General features: G+C 49.6%; 1 protein-coding gene across 1 annotated transcript in view; it reads right to left on the minus strand.

Annotated features, from left to right (window-relative positions):
• Nucleotides 1-14,112, minus strand: part of LOC125945164 (general transcription factor 3C polypeptide 2-like) — an 84,456-nt gene that overhangs the window by 47,988 nt on the left and 22,356 nt on the right. The window contains exons 4-5 of the mRNA XM_049666774.1: nucleotides 11,995-12,082; nucleotides 780-908 (exon numbers count right to left, since the gene is read on the minus strand). Of these exons, the coding sequence (XP_049522731.1) occupies nucleotides 780-908; nucleotides 11,995-12,082 (217 nt within the window). The remainder of the gene's footprint in view (nucleotides 1-779; nucleotides 909-11,994; nucleotides 12,083-14,112) is intronic.

Here is a 14,112-nt window from a genome sequence, read left to right on the forward strand (position 1 = left end):
TGCATTTCACTGAATTTCTACAAGACAATTCTTTCTTTGGTAAGTGCCAGCATGAACTCAGGAAAATAATCTTTAGTGAAGCTCAGTTGTTACTGTTCATAACATTACGTTCATCTTCATGAAAAGTATTTTGTCTTGCAGCTACTATGGGTACATGCTCTTGATGTGTTCAAACATAAGAAACATGCCCCATGCTCATGAATGTAATTTAAAAGCATGCAAGAGTACAATACACTGCTGGAGGGCAAAAGCGGAACACTTTCGGAGACTGTGCGCGTTCAAACAAGTCAACTTCTTAGACAGGCTCATAATATGTGGTGACATCATGACGCAATGTATGCCTGCGCACTGTAGCTATGAGTAATAAGAGCAGTTCAATGCCAATCCAAACTTGCTGCATATTTTGCAGAGTCTATGTTTAGTTTGCACTCCCTCCTCTGATGGCTGCCTTGTTTTCACTGCAATTAGTGTGAGTGAGTGGGCATCTTCTTTAACTATCTCTGACAGTCCCAGACTTCCCGAGGCAGTCATTTCAGCCAATGAGCATTGCGTATGCAGCGTCCTGGACAGTCAAGGACAACAAATCGAAGAAACTCAGTGAAACAAGATTCTTGCATTTTACAACTTTAGTGGAAGGCAGCATTTGGCCAGTGCTACACTTGCACTTATTTGGCCCTTTCCCATTTGAAAACATTATCAGGAGCTCGAAGCACACAATATCAGAAACCCCTGCTGATAACTGCGTAACAGGCAGAAACTAATCATAAAAGCCAACGTACCAAGCGCACTTTGGGGTGATGTTTGACAAAATCCTGGTTTGAAGACATGTATGGCAGCAAGATGGCCGCTACCTTGCCTGATGCATCACATGAGGCCACCACATTGCTCCAGGGGGACACAGTCACTCCCTGCGACCAGACAAAAATGTTGCTCCTGCTCAAACATTTATTCCCCGGTCTTTTTTTCCCTTTACAAATCTTGTAGTTTGAGGCAATTCCTGCTCAAAAATGATTGGTTGTACAGGCATCATTTTGTTAAATGTTTAAATACGTTTGGAATTTTTTTTAATGCGCCAGGAATTTTCTGGCGCAAGAGGATTGCCTGAAACAGGCCTGTTTTCCGCAACGCAGCTGTGGCCACTGGTCACAGCGGTGTAGGTCTCCTTAAGGTCTCCTTAAGACCGTGAAACGCGGGCGAGAGGATGAGCAGTTTGCTTCACCGGAAATTGTGCGAGGGAAGCAGAAACGCGCAATAATTCCGTACATCCACGATATCTCACACAGGCTGAAGAAGATTGGCAATAACGCAAATGTAAGCGTCATCTTTTCAGCGCCAATCAAGCTGTCCAACTTGTCCAAGGCCAGCTACTGTGGTTCTGAGAAGCCCAGTCGCCAGACAATTCACAAGGAAAGCCATGTTCAGTGTGAGAACAATATTGTGTATGAACTACCCTTGTCGTGTGGCAAAAAATACATCGGCCAAACGGGAAGGTGCGTATACTATATATTATGGGGTTTTACGTGCCAAAACCAGTTCTGATTATGAGGCGCGCCGTAGTGGGGGACTCCGGAAATTTTGACCACCTGGGGTTCTTTAACGTGCACCTAAATCTAAGTACACGGGTGTTTTCGCATTTCGTCCCCATCGAAATGCGGCCACCGTGGCCGGGATTCGATCCCGCGACCTCGTGCTCAGCAGCCCAACACGGGAAGGTGCGTAAATGATAGGCTGCATGAACACGCAAATAATGTGCGAACTGAAGAGTGGGCCATCTGGTTTTTCACTGCAGAAAGCATGGGTGCAGTCCCATTTATAAGCAGTGCACTGTGATAGGAAGACGCCCAACGCAAACAACACGTGAGATTATTGAACTGGCGAAGATCGCTACTTTGGGGGATGCTTGTGTTAGCGCGCCTTCAATTGATCTCTCAAAAAAAAAAAGAATTGGATTTTTTAAATGTGGCACAGAGGGTGGCGTGATAGAGATGGCATCTTAATCTTGAAGCTACAAAAAATTTATTTGGGCTATTTATGGTTGCCTTTTTAATCTTCGATATCATCTTAACTTTCCATTACACATGTCACGTTGCTGTCTTATTTGTTCAAAACCAGTACATATGCACATGCGTGCGTTGCTGTCTGTTCCCTATATATATATGTGTACCGCTTTGTAGAATAAAAACAATTGTTGGAAGTTAGCGCTGTGTCCGCGTCGTACCTCTCTCTCGTGCCTTTTCGTGCGCTAAACAGTAATAATATTGTTATTGTAAAGATACAGGTTTACCCCTTGCCTTGAGGTGAAAAAATAAAAGGCTAAGCAGTTAATTACAAATGAGAGACAGTTGGCTCATTTGTTGTCAGAGATAAAAATCACACATCCGAAAGTCTCAACTATTGATCAATGTGGCCAGCAAGGCTCAGGAGAAGCTTCCCTTGTTCGCCCAATGTTGTAATTCATGTTTCTATGTAAATATATTATGAAACTGCAGTGCACACACAAGAAACACGGACACAAAGGTAACGCACAAGCGCTTCTATGTCTAGTTCGGTAGTCTCAAATGTTTGGCTTTTCGCCCTAGGATGGCTGCTAGCACTTTTGACATTCGACAGCAAATCATTTTTGTCAGTCATGTCAAAGGCAAATATTTGTAGTGCATGGGTGACAGGCACTGGGCACACAAGTTGCAGGCCATCACTAAGCCAGACAGTCCTTGGTTTACTCCAGAAGGATGGTTTGCTGGGCGAAAGAAGACTTATTACAAAGGCAAGGAAAAATGTCTGACTGTCAACTAAGATTTTTACTGAAATCACACAAATATATATGCACTGAGCAAACAAGTAGCAATAAATGAACAAAGCAATGGCAAAAGTAAACACCCAGCAGTGGTGTGCATCAAGACACCATCTTTGAGGCGTGCAATGTCTTGGAGCACACATTTCACCCGAGTTGCTTTTTCTATCTCACTTGCCTTGTAATTGTACCTAGAAAAAGCACTCTGGTATTAGAAAACACTGGGGTGCAGCCACATTCTTTACAATGCAGGTTACAACGTGGCTGCCCTTCAGAGATGCATTATAGTCAATTATTCAAACAGCACCCAACACAGAATTTCCAGCATGACGCTTGTCTCACACATGACCATTCTTTCACGCTGCTCGATACTGCACTCTTTTTGCACCGCCTTTGACCCTTCTGTCGATGGCAATGCATAGCTTTGCCAGCTTGTTGTTTGCTGAAAAAATGCAACCTAACCTCGCCCTCCCATTCTTACGATGATGCAATACACCGTGCAAATACGGAATGCTAAAAACTAGCTATTCTTTTGAACATGTTTTTTTTTAACATTTTGTTCAGGCACAGACCCATCGGTACAAGGAATGGACCATGACAAGGTTCCATGTTACGGTGTATCTGTGGAATGTCGCCCATGCAACGCTCCCGCAGAAAAGGGCGCAAGCACCTCTTGGCTATCTTGGGAAATGCTGGCATAAATGAAAAGATAAGGAAGATGCTGGAACTTGGACAAAATTTTATTTGAGCTCCAGATGAAGCCTGCTGAGTCGATCCCTAGCTGTAAGTGCATTCTGCTGCTGACCGGGTTCTGGCAGTTGAAACAGCATGCTGCAACTTGGAATGCGCAGGCGTCGTTACACAACTTCCAGAGACAGGCCCGGCATGAATCTGAATGCACATCGCTTTGTTGACTACTTCGTTACCAGTCATTCAGACCATTGGCGGCGGTTAAAGAGGGAAGCTTTGCTGTTCTCCTGGAAGGGTTATTTTCAGAGAAGGCTGTAAGGCAGTCAAGAAGAACCTTCGGAAGACATAGGAAAGACCTGTGGACGTGAAGAAAAAGGCCGTGAGCTTTTTGTAAGAACTTAACCTTGAGAAGCTGTTCGCTGCGGTGAAAAAAGAAAAGGCCTGACACTCTTTTTATGGTAAAGACACACAAAGTTGATGCACTGTTTCACCTCGGAACTTGGCAGCCCAAGGTGTCTACTTATCTCCAGAGACATCTGTCATCTCTGTGAGTGGTTCAGTTCCAGACAAGCGAGACATCATGGCCTTTGCCTGGGTTGAGCGTGGACATAAAGTATCAAGAACTGTGTACAAGTTGACAAGGACGAGCCGAGCCTTAAGGACTAGTGTGGTGCTTTATTAGGAGCCTTTCTAAAGCTTATTTCACCGCCACAATTATTGGTTGGTGGGATTCCCACAAAAGTCAGGCTCTAGTGATTCTTAGCGACATTTATTTGAGTGCTGTGGACTGTGAACTTGAAATCACCTTGGATGGTATTGCTGTCAAGATATTTAGGTACAGGGTCATCCACTCTTGGGGTGAACACGGCTCAGCGTGGACGCACTCCGCGAAGTTGTAGACAAAACACAAGCTGTAGTTCACAAGCTGTAGACAAAACGAGCCGGAAAATGTTACAGTTAGCGAAGTGCACTTTCCGCTGACCGCTGCCACGGTCACCTGCGTTTAGTGAAGTGTACTTCACGGCAAAGGAAGAGCGGCACGCTCCAGGGCTGTAGCAGACCCCGTAGGTTGGTGACTATAGTGTCTTAGTCGACACCCACAGGTGTGTTGATTCCCTGGTAAGCATTCTAAAGATGTTCCAGAAAAAACAGGGCATTTGAATGAAAGATGTATTCTTTGGGAACTTGACTAAATATGTTCCGCCAATGGAGTAGTTAATAAACGAAAGCATTGGGCTGCTGGGAACCAACCAACTTTGGGAAGGCGTGCGATGATCCTTTATTGGAGTTGTCGCTCGAATGTAGGCAACCATGTCAAGATGTTATCCTTGTGTGGCCCAGGGATCTTGCGGAGGCACAACTTCCTCGGTGTGCGTTAATGTGCCGCTCTTGAATGATCCTCTTTCATGCCGACACGTAGACTGGGTAGGTACCGCTGTTCAATGAAGCACTGGGCATGTGCCATTCAGTCATCAATGAGCCCCTTTGATGCCAACTTGGGTTTATGTTCTAGTAAGTGTGATGCCAACTTGGATAACTAGGTATGTGTCACTGGGAATGTGCTGCTCTACAATTATGAAAAAGATCCCTTCAATTTCTCCCATGCTGCGCCACAAATACACTGTCGCTTTTGTAGCAAGCTGTGCCACAAGTACACTGCCGCTTTTCAATGAGCACGTTTCCCGCCAACATTCTAGCGAGCTGAGCCACGAATGCACTAGCAACGTGCCGCTCCACAATGATGAAAAACATAAATTAAATTTCTACCATGCCGAGCGGAATCAAACCTACGTCACAAGGGTTCCTCGAGGATAGAGACCTAACGCTATGTGCTGCTTTTCAATGAGCGTTTCTCACAGCAACGTTTTAGCGAACAGTGCCAAAAAATGCACTGGGCATGCGCCACTCTTACCTCTCGCCAACTTGGCAAAGAGGAAACAATTCTCGAGCACTGGTGCTTCTCCTCTCACGCGTGGACTTGTCGGCAGCGCCACCAGACGGTGCAGCGTGTCTAGAAAGAAGCGTGAGAGAGGAGCCCTCTTGCCGCACCATGCATTTCTCACCATTCGCACGCACGCCATGCATTTACGTTCGTTTTGACGGTGGCAATACATTGTGTTGCCAACTTGATTCAATGTTTTACTATTCAACGCATTACCTCCAACAGTCGTCGTGAGATGGGTTCTGACGAATTGTTTAACACTTAAGTTTACAATTTGGTGGGTGTCACACTTGCCGCATGTATGCCATGCAGATGGCATACAAAGGGCAGATGCAAGGGGCTTTGTGCCTGAACAAAATTTTAAGATATGCTGGTTGTTAGCCTTATTTGCATGGCGTGTTGCATTGTCTTAACAAAGTGGGGGTATGGTTGCAATGTTTTTTCGGCAAACACCACACTAGCTAAACTATTCCCTGGCGTAGAGTATCTGGATGCACACCATTGATCTCATTGTGTCTTACTTTTGCCATTGCATTATTAATTTTTTGCCACTTGTTTGCTCAATGCATATATTATATTGTTGCGCGTAGCTGATGCCTAAAGCTATTCACAATTTCTTTACACGGAAGCCAACGGAGGCCAAGATGGCAACGCTATATCAAGCCTCTTTAGTGCAGCCACACTGTGGCGGCTGTTCCGTACCATCAGCCCCCGCAGTACCTGCTACACATCCGTGGTGAAAGGTGTGTGATATGGCTTGAGGCTGTCACTTGCAGCTGACGACGACGCTGAGGGGCGATGATTTCATAGTGACATCAGTAACTTGTCGCACCACACGGTATGGACCAGTGTAACGCGACAACAGCATTTCTGAAAGGCCCACATGGCGGATGGGTGACCAGAGAAGCACCAGAGAAAAGTGCACGTCGCGATGGTGGCAATCATAGAGGCATCTCTGATGCTCCTGTGAGGCCTCGGGACGGATGCAGGCAAGCTGCCGTGCATGGTCGGCGCGTGCGATCGCGTCGTTGGCGCATTCAGTGGCTGAACTTGCGGGAGAGGGCAGCAAGGTGTCCAAGGGCAACGTGGTTTCTCGGCCGTATTGGAGATAGAATGGTGAACTGCCGGCGGTGTCGTGACGCGATGAATTATACGCGAACGTCACATATGGTAAATGAAGATCCTAGTCGTAGTGGTTGGCCGCAACGTACGGCAAAAGCATGTCGGTGATGGTCCGGTTGAAGGCCGTCGGTCTGTGGGTGGTAAGATGTGCTGAACTTGTGCTTTGTCGAGCAGGAGCGGAGGATGTGCTCGATGACTGCTGAGAGAAAACTATGGCTACGGTCAGTGAGTAATTGGAGTGGAGCACTGTGCAATAAAATTATGTCGTAGAGAAGAAAGTCAGCGAAGTCAGCAGCAGAACTTGTCGGGAGGGCTCTAGGATTGCGTATTGCGCAGCATAATCAGCAGCGACGGCGACCCATTTACTTCCGGAGCACAAGAGAGGAATGTTTACCTGTATAAGTCGCAACACGGGCGCTTAATCCAATTAATGGTTCAATAAAAAAAAATTCCGTGCTGGTAGGTATACCGTGTTACAACTCATATTATAGCAAAAGCTCTACTACACCATTGAGCCACCAGAGTGCGAGCAGCCAGAGCGCAAGCGTGATCCACTGCGGAGAGGCATCGCAGCTGCTCGGAGCCTCGGTGCTGCGGTACCACATGACTAGGCGAGGGTCTAACGGCTGCTGCGACGGTGCTTGGTCACTCAGTCTCGCCATGGATAGCACGCTGGCTGTGCGTGCTCTTCAGCGCAAGCGACGGCCTGAATCCAATCATCCAGTAGATATAGCTAGACGGCAGGCTGCGAAACCTCAAGCAAAGGCAAAGTTGGCTGCTGAAACACCGGAGCAAAGGGAGGCCAGATTAGCACGTTATAGAGAAGCTTACCAAGCGCGGAAGCGTTCATTAATGAAACATTGTGTGCAAAGTCTTTGCAAAACCAAGCCAAACAGACCTTTCGCTCATGACAACTAGGTTTACAAGAGTTAAAACCTCAGCCAATTTTTGAGCATATCATCGCATATCATCAAGTCTTTTTCTTTAAAAGTACAGTGTTATGATGATAAGTGCAACCATGGTGTAAGATAAATACTCTTTTGGTGAGGACATTCTGAAAATGGGATCGACCCGATAAAGTAGAAACTGCGTGCGTCCATTGGCCCGGGGACAGCAGCCTATCAGCGGGACAATACAGTATAGACCACTTATAACGTAACCACTTATAGTGCAGGACCAGATATAGTGCGGTCTTTTCAGACTCCCGTTAATTTCCCATAGCACTCCATGTATACACATATCGCTTATAGTGCAGTTGCGGGAAACGAAATACCGGTTACAGTGCGGCTGCCTGGGAGTACGGAAGTCAGCGGAGACGGCGAACGCTCCCCTCAAACGGGCGCCCCAAGGAGTGCTCGAGGGAGAAAGAGACGAAGTGGAGGAGAAGGGCACGTGGTGCGAACGAACAGCCAGTGGGGCTGTAACCAGAATCTTGAGAGCGAGTCATGAAATATCACGGCGTGCATAGCGAGCGAGGGCCACGAAACGGCCAACGCTCGCTTCCCGATAACGGCAGTAAACGAAACTTCAGCGAGCGAGCGGGCAGTGCCGGCACGGCATGGCAAAGGGCGCACGCGGAGACCGTGGAGGGCGTCAGGGAAGCGGATTTCGCCTCGGCAACTCCGCCGCTTCAGTGGCTCCCGTCGCCCTCTTTCGTAGCTCCCTCACCTTCGACGATCTTTCTCTCCTCTAACTGTCAATCCCACTTCCCCTCTGTGCAACGTGGTTGAGGTGTCCTCTATTGAGAGACAGTTATCGCGTTGCACTTTGTGGGGATGCGCGACTCTGACGCGTCTCTTGTGGTCCGGCTTCACTGCGCGGCTGCACGGCGGAGGCGGTCGTAGTGGTTGCGGCACGTTGCGTGAGATGGCGCGAGTGTCGCGATGCTAACGCCACCAAACGGCGGGGTGACGGGAGAAAAAGGTCGAAGGAGCTCTCTCTTGGGATTGGGATCGGTGAGCGACGCGGACGTCCCACGCGTGCACCGATCCACGCTTCGCGAGACGTCTCGCGTGGCTCGGAGCGGGGCACCGGTATGGACGAACACGAATCGTTCGAACGCGCCACCGTTCACATGACCGCACACGTGAATGACTAGGCGATGGTGTTACAGCATGGGGCGAACATATTCGCTCGCTATCGGGTCGCGGTGAGTCGGACTTCCTTGATTTGTCGCGCGCCCGTGTGAATGTTCTATTGGTTGTAATTCGGCTAGTGTGTATTAGCGTAGAAAAGGTATAATAAATGCCCTTTTGATTGGTTGCAAAACTGTGTTGTCGTTCCTTTGTCCCAAGAGCACACATGTGAGACCCCACATCTGGCTGCCCAATGTGGGGCTCTTGGGGGCATCGGACCATAATTCTAACAGTTTTGCTCGGTTCGAGATGTTTCAACCGAAGCGTAGTCCTAGCGTGGATTTTGATCGCTAGTGTCGGCGGTGTGCTTTCTTGAGCGAGGTGACGGTTGCTGTAGCGTGTTTGAACTTTTCAACATGCTAAGCCTTTTCGCGAGTGTTTTGAAGTACACTCGTCGGTACCAGAGTCACAAGGTCTGCATCCTGGGAGAGCGAGGCCTAGCGCCCGCGGAGCATTGGCAAGCCTGAAGCGAGTGAGTATGGAAGCCTCGTGGGTGGTCCGAATTTCTTATGTAAACAGCTTCTTCTATATCTTTGACTTCGGAAGTCGAGGCTCAGGGAGCCGGGCGGCCGCGCGCTGCGGGTGCCGCTACGGGCTGACTGGTATTGCGGCCTGGCACCGGGCGCTCCGACACCGTCTGGGACGGTGGGCGCCGTCAACTCGGATGCTGTGTGCACCGAGCGTGGTAGGACCACCTCACAGAGCTAACGTCTCCTCGCAGCTGCTTGTTGTGCCCATTTTGGGTGATGTTTTTTTTTTTTGGATGCCGGTTGCTGTCAGGGTAGCGACGCATTAGGCCTAAGTCTTTACAAAGCCGCCTGTCGTACGTTGAGGGACACAACCTGGCCGACCGTGGTGTTGAGGTGTCGCACATTGCTTCCCTCATTAGTTCGCCTCGCACGAATTGAAATTACTCGTTCGACTCAACAAAGCAAGCTTTGTTCACGTGAACTTAGCATCTGAAATACCACCCGAAATTTTTGCTAGCCGAATTGAACATCGTACCACGTGGGCGATGCGTGTGCCGAATTCCTCTCCCTTGCACTACTTAGGTTTGTCGAGTGCGTTGAGTGTACGCAGCGTGAGCGGAGTCACCCATAGTTTGCTGTCACCTGCACATCGTCTGCGCTGCTGCCCCGGCCTACGAACGAGCTACCCCAGGCGATGCAGATGCCTGTGGCCAGTTCGGCGCAGCGATTTCGGCGGCCGCCTGTGTCCGGCTCGTTACCCTCGGCGGCTGGGAAAAGAGCCGGCAGTCACCAACGGCTACAGCAGCTCTCGCCAGCAGGGCGTCGCTCGCGCCGACGTCTGCATCGCCGTTTCCGGAGTCCTGTGCTGGAGTCGTGCCATCGAATCTGCAGAGCTGATGCTGTGACCAACGGACGCCAGCAGTAAACCCCAGAGACAATGTCGGCTCGCATGTTATGGAAAGCGTGTGGACATTTCCTCGGCGACGCCACTGTCGCATGTACTAGCTTGTGTTCGCGACGCGTGCGTTGATAGACCTTGTGACATGTTTCGCCGGAGTATGTGTAGTGATTTAAGGTTGGGGGGATGTGGGGATGCGCGACTCTCACGCGTCTCCTGTGGTCCGGATTCACCGCGCGGCTGCGCGGCGGAGGCGGTCGTAGTGGTTGCGGCGCGTTGCGAGAGATGGCGCGAGTGTCGCGATGCTAACGCCATCGAACGGCGGGGTGACTTGGGAGAAAAAGGTCGAAGGCGCTGTCTCTTTGGCTTGGGATCGGCGGCCAACACGCACGAACGCTTTGCGCGTGCGCCGGCCCACTTTGCGCGACTGTCGCGCGAGGCTAAGAGCAGGACACCGCTAAGAGCAGGACACCGGTATGGACAAACACGGATCGTTCGAGCGCACCACCGTTTACGTGACTGTACACGTGAACGAATAGGCGATGGTGTCATGGCATGGGGCGAACGTATTCGCTCACTATCGGGTCGCAGTGAGTCGGACTTCCTTGATTTGTCGCGCGCCCGTGTGAATGTTCTATTGGTTGTAATTCGGCTAGCATGTATTAGTGTATGAAAGGTGCAATAAATGCCCTTTTGATTGTCTGCACTACTGCATTGTCGTTCCTTTGTCCCAAGAGCACATGTGTGAGACCCCGCAACTTTACCCAACTTTTCACCCCTTTCCACAAAAATCTCCACTCCAGCGCCCGCCGCCGTGCAGGCGCCGCCGCTATAGCCGGCCCGGCGCCAGCTCCCCAAAGTCTCGTTTTCTGCCGTTATCGGGAAGCGGGCGTTTGCCGGCGTCGGTAGTTTCGTTGGCCGGCCTGGGACAGCGCCGCTGCTTCCCTCTGCGCCGTAGCCGCAGCGTGCAAGGTCAACACGTGACTAGAAAGTAGAGAAAGCATAAAGGAGAAAGAAGGGTGCACTGCTGTTTTCTACGCGTGGCTACGGTAGCGTGGCTGCGACGTCGGCACGTACACGCATGTTCCGGCGCAACGCAGAATCGGCGACCTTGCCATTTGAGAGAGGGTGAAATTTCCGCTGCGTTTTTTTTTGTCCGCGCGCGACATTGAAGGGTCTCCCCTAAGCTTTTACTCTATGGCGGTGCCAGAGCAATGCCAGTCGGAGGGGCCGCCGCGTGATTTGGTTCGAATTAACGAGATTCGACTGTAAATTGAATGAAGACATTCTAGCCGCATTCCTCGACTGTCGCATACGCGTGGCAGCTCGGTGCACATGTTTTGCATATGTGCGGGCCTTGAAAATTGTTGCTTTGGTTATAGTGCGGTACCGCTTATAGTGCGGATATTCGCGACTCCGGCGACTTACGTTATAAGCGGTCTACAATGTATCTGGTTTCATGTCCCGTTGGTATGGTAACCGGTGCTTTGCGAGTGAGCGATGCGTGAAAGTAGGTCACCGTGGTGAGGGGAGAGCGTAGGGGAGAGGGCATTGCCTTAACGAACGGAGCAGATACAGCAACGTGACGCCGCGTGCAGAGGCTGTTGCTTGGGTTATGCGCATGTTCCTTGTCCACGCAAGCTCTTGTCCACATTCTAACTGAACTTGCGTTGTCCCACCGATAGGTATCTGCTGCTGTCACCAGGCTGATGGACGCGCGCCATTGCTACTTTATCTGGTTGATTGCATCTCGCAAGCAAGCCGAAAAGTGTCCCCACCTAAGAATATATATCTTACAGCGCAAGTACAACACATAAATCACTTTTTTTTTCTATGGGCAGTACTGAGGTTGAGCTTGTGTCTAAATGTCTAAATTCCTAAGAATGCATCACTGCCACATTGCACAGTTCCATGCCTGTGAAAGGCATCTACAACTACAGACTCACCCAGACAGTGGCATAGTGGGACACCAGCGTCTTGGGTGTGAAGCCGTAGTAGCCACCCTCCAAGAACAGAGAATGCGCGGGTCCACATCTGCAAGGAATGATTCAGCTCAGAACAGACGTTGCATTTTGAGGCACCAGAAAAGCACCTGTAAGTACCATCAATTTTGGGAGGCCGTATGCTAATGGCTGTGAGGCTGCATCGGGTCATTCCAGGCCAAATGTTTTACCACACCCAGAAAAATATGCATTCCTTAGAGTAAGATATCCCCAAAACAACTTTGCACATTTTTTTAACATCGTTTTTGCTTAAAAGGCAGAACTATTCTCAAAAATTTCATACAAAACTGTGTTGAATGCTGCTGTGAATATTAATATGGAGGCACTGATCCTTTTATACAATGATACCTTGTAAAACTTTTTTTTTAAAGATCACCGATTATTACGATACTCCCTAATGCAAAATTTGAGTGCAGCTGTTTGGGTGCTTTGAATTCGCGATATATTGAGGCAAAAAATTTGAAACTGAGCGGCAGGGTCCTCTCGGCGGCGGTGCTGAGCCTCTGCTCGGGCAGCTCATTTAACAGCAGGGGCAGACGAAGCCCTTCCACGAGAGGCGCCGCTCATTGTTCAGAAAGAAAGCGTGAACACAGGAACGCGTGGCGAGTGCATTCTCTAACGGCGCAGGCGAAGAATGCATGCACAGTGGGTCCGAAGCCCACCTCATCACTTTATATTAATATATGGAATCGGTGGACGCACTTGCCGCATGCCTTAGTAGTGACGTCATCGGCGCATGGTACTATGGTGCCATCTCCGTGGAGCATGTCTAGTGCGGCACTCCGTTTTCCTAGTTGCTCCTCCTTCGCTTTTCTCCTCACTAGCGCAGCCTTTCATCCTCCGCGTTGGCTCTTTCGGTGGTGAAGGCCGTGCCCTCCTCCGCTTTCCTTCTTGCACTTTCTTTGCCATCACAGTCTGCCATCACAGTTCTGCTGGTGTAACCAGCAGAACAAACAAGCCCACCGAAGGATGAAAAAAAGAGAGCGAACGTTCGTTCGCTCTCTTTTTTTCATCCTTCGGTGGGCTGTTGGTTACACCGAGGCTACACCGAGTTCTGCTGGTTACACCGAGGCCGACGCTCAACGCAGGAACGGGCACCTAAGAGCTGCGCTCTAAGAAGTTTGCTTTTGCAAAACAAGGGCATAAAATCTTTCATTTTCGCACATCACATAGGCAGGCCTGATTGTGCAATGCCCTTTGACATTAACCAGACACTCTTGGTTGAGTGCACCACGTGTTGTTTAGGATTGTACAGATAACGGTGGCTATTTCTCGCACAAGTTACTTAACGAAATAAACTTTTGTGGGCTCCATATATGCATGTTGTCTCCCTGCAATATTTTCCCAAAGGGATCCCGTTTTGACAAACAATATCTTCTGCCTCAGCTGCATTATGAAATGTTTTAGATGCTTGAGTATAATTAATGTGTTGGAATTTTTAGTGAATTTCATGCACTTTCCCGGGGCTATGTTTGTATCTACGTAACCGTTCTCCCGACTACCTGGGTCACTGGGTAGTCCCCGGGAAAATGCATTGGGCTGCATTGCTGAGGGATCCAGGGTTCAAAAGCAACCGTCAGACCAACTTGGGTCGCCGAAAATGTGGCAATGCATGGGTATGCCACTCTTCAACGAACCGTTCATGTCGACATGGATTACTGTAGATGCGGGACGGGGTAGGTAGCACTGTGCGAAGACACTCTTTGACACCGACTTGGAGCACTGGGTATGTTCCACTTTTATGAATCAATGGTCTTCAGTGAACCTCTTTGATGCCTGCTGAACACTGTCGCGAAAGAAGAGGTTGAGAACGCGGGAGAGGAAGGCTCGTGCCAGTGCCATCGTAGCAGTTCGATCAACAAACCGCAGAGGACGGACGCCAGTCTCCGTCACCAACATAGTTTATGGTGCCGTGAAATCCGGGCGAAGACTAGCGTCCCGAACCGATTACGGACCGACTACGCCGTCAGCGCGACATCATTCGAAGCGCCACTACACGTGTCATCGCTGCCGTAACCGAAGTCTTGCAAGAAACTGAACCAACGCATACCGACTTGCAAG

This window comes from Dermacentor silvarum, chromosome 4 (assembly GCF_013339745.2).
Source record: "Dermacentor silvarum isolate Dsil-2018 chromosome 4, BIME_Dsil_1.4, whole genome shotgun sequence".
In the NCBI taxonomy this organism is placed as follows: Eukaryota; Metazoa; Arthropoda; class Arachnida; order Ixodida; family Ixodidae; genus Dermacentor; species Dermacentor silvarum.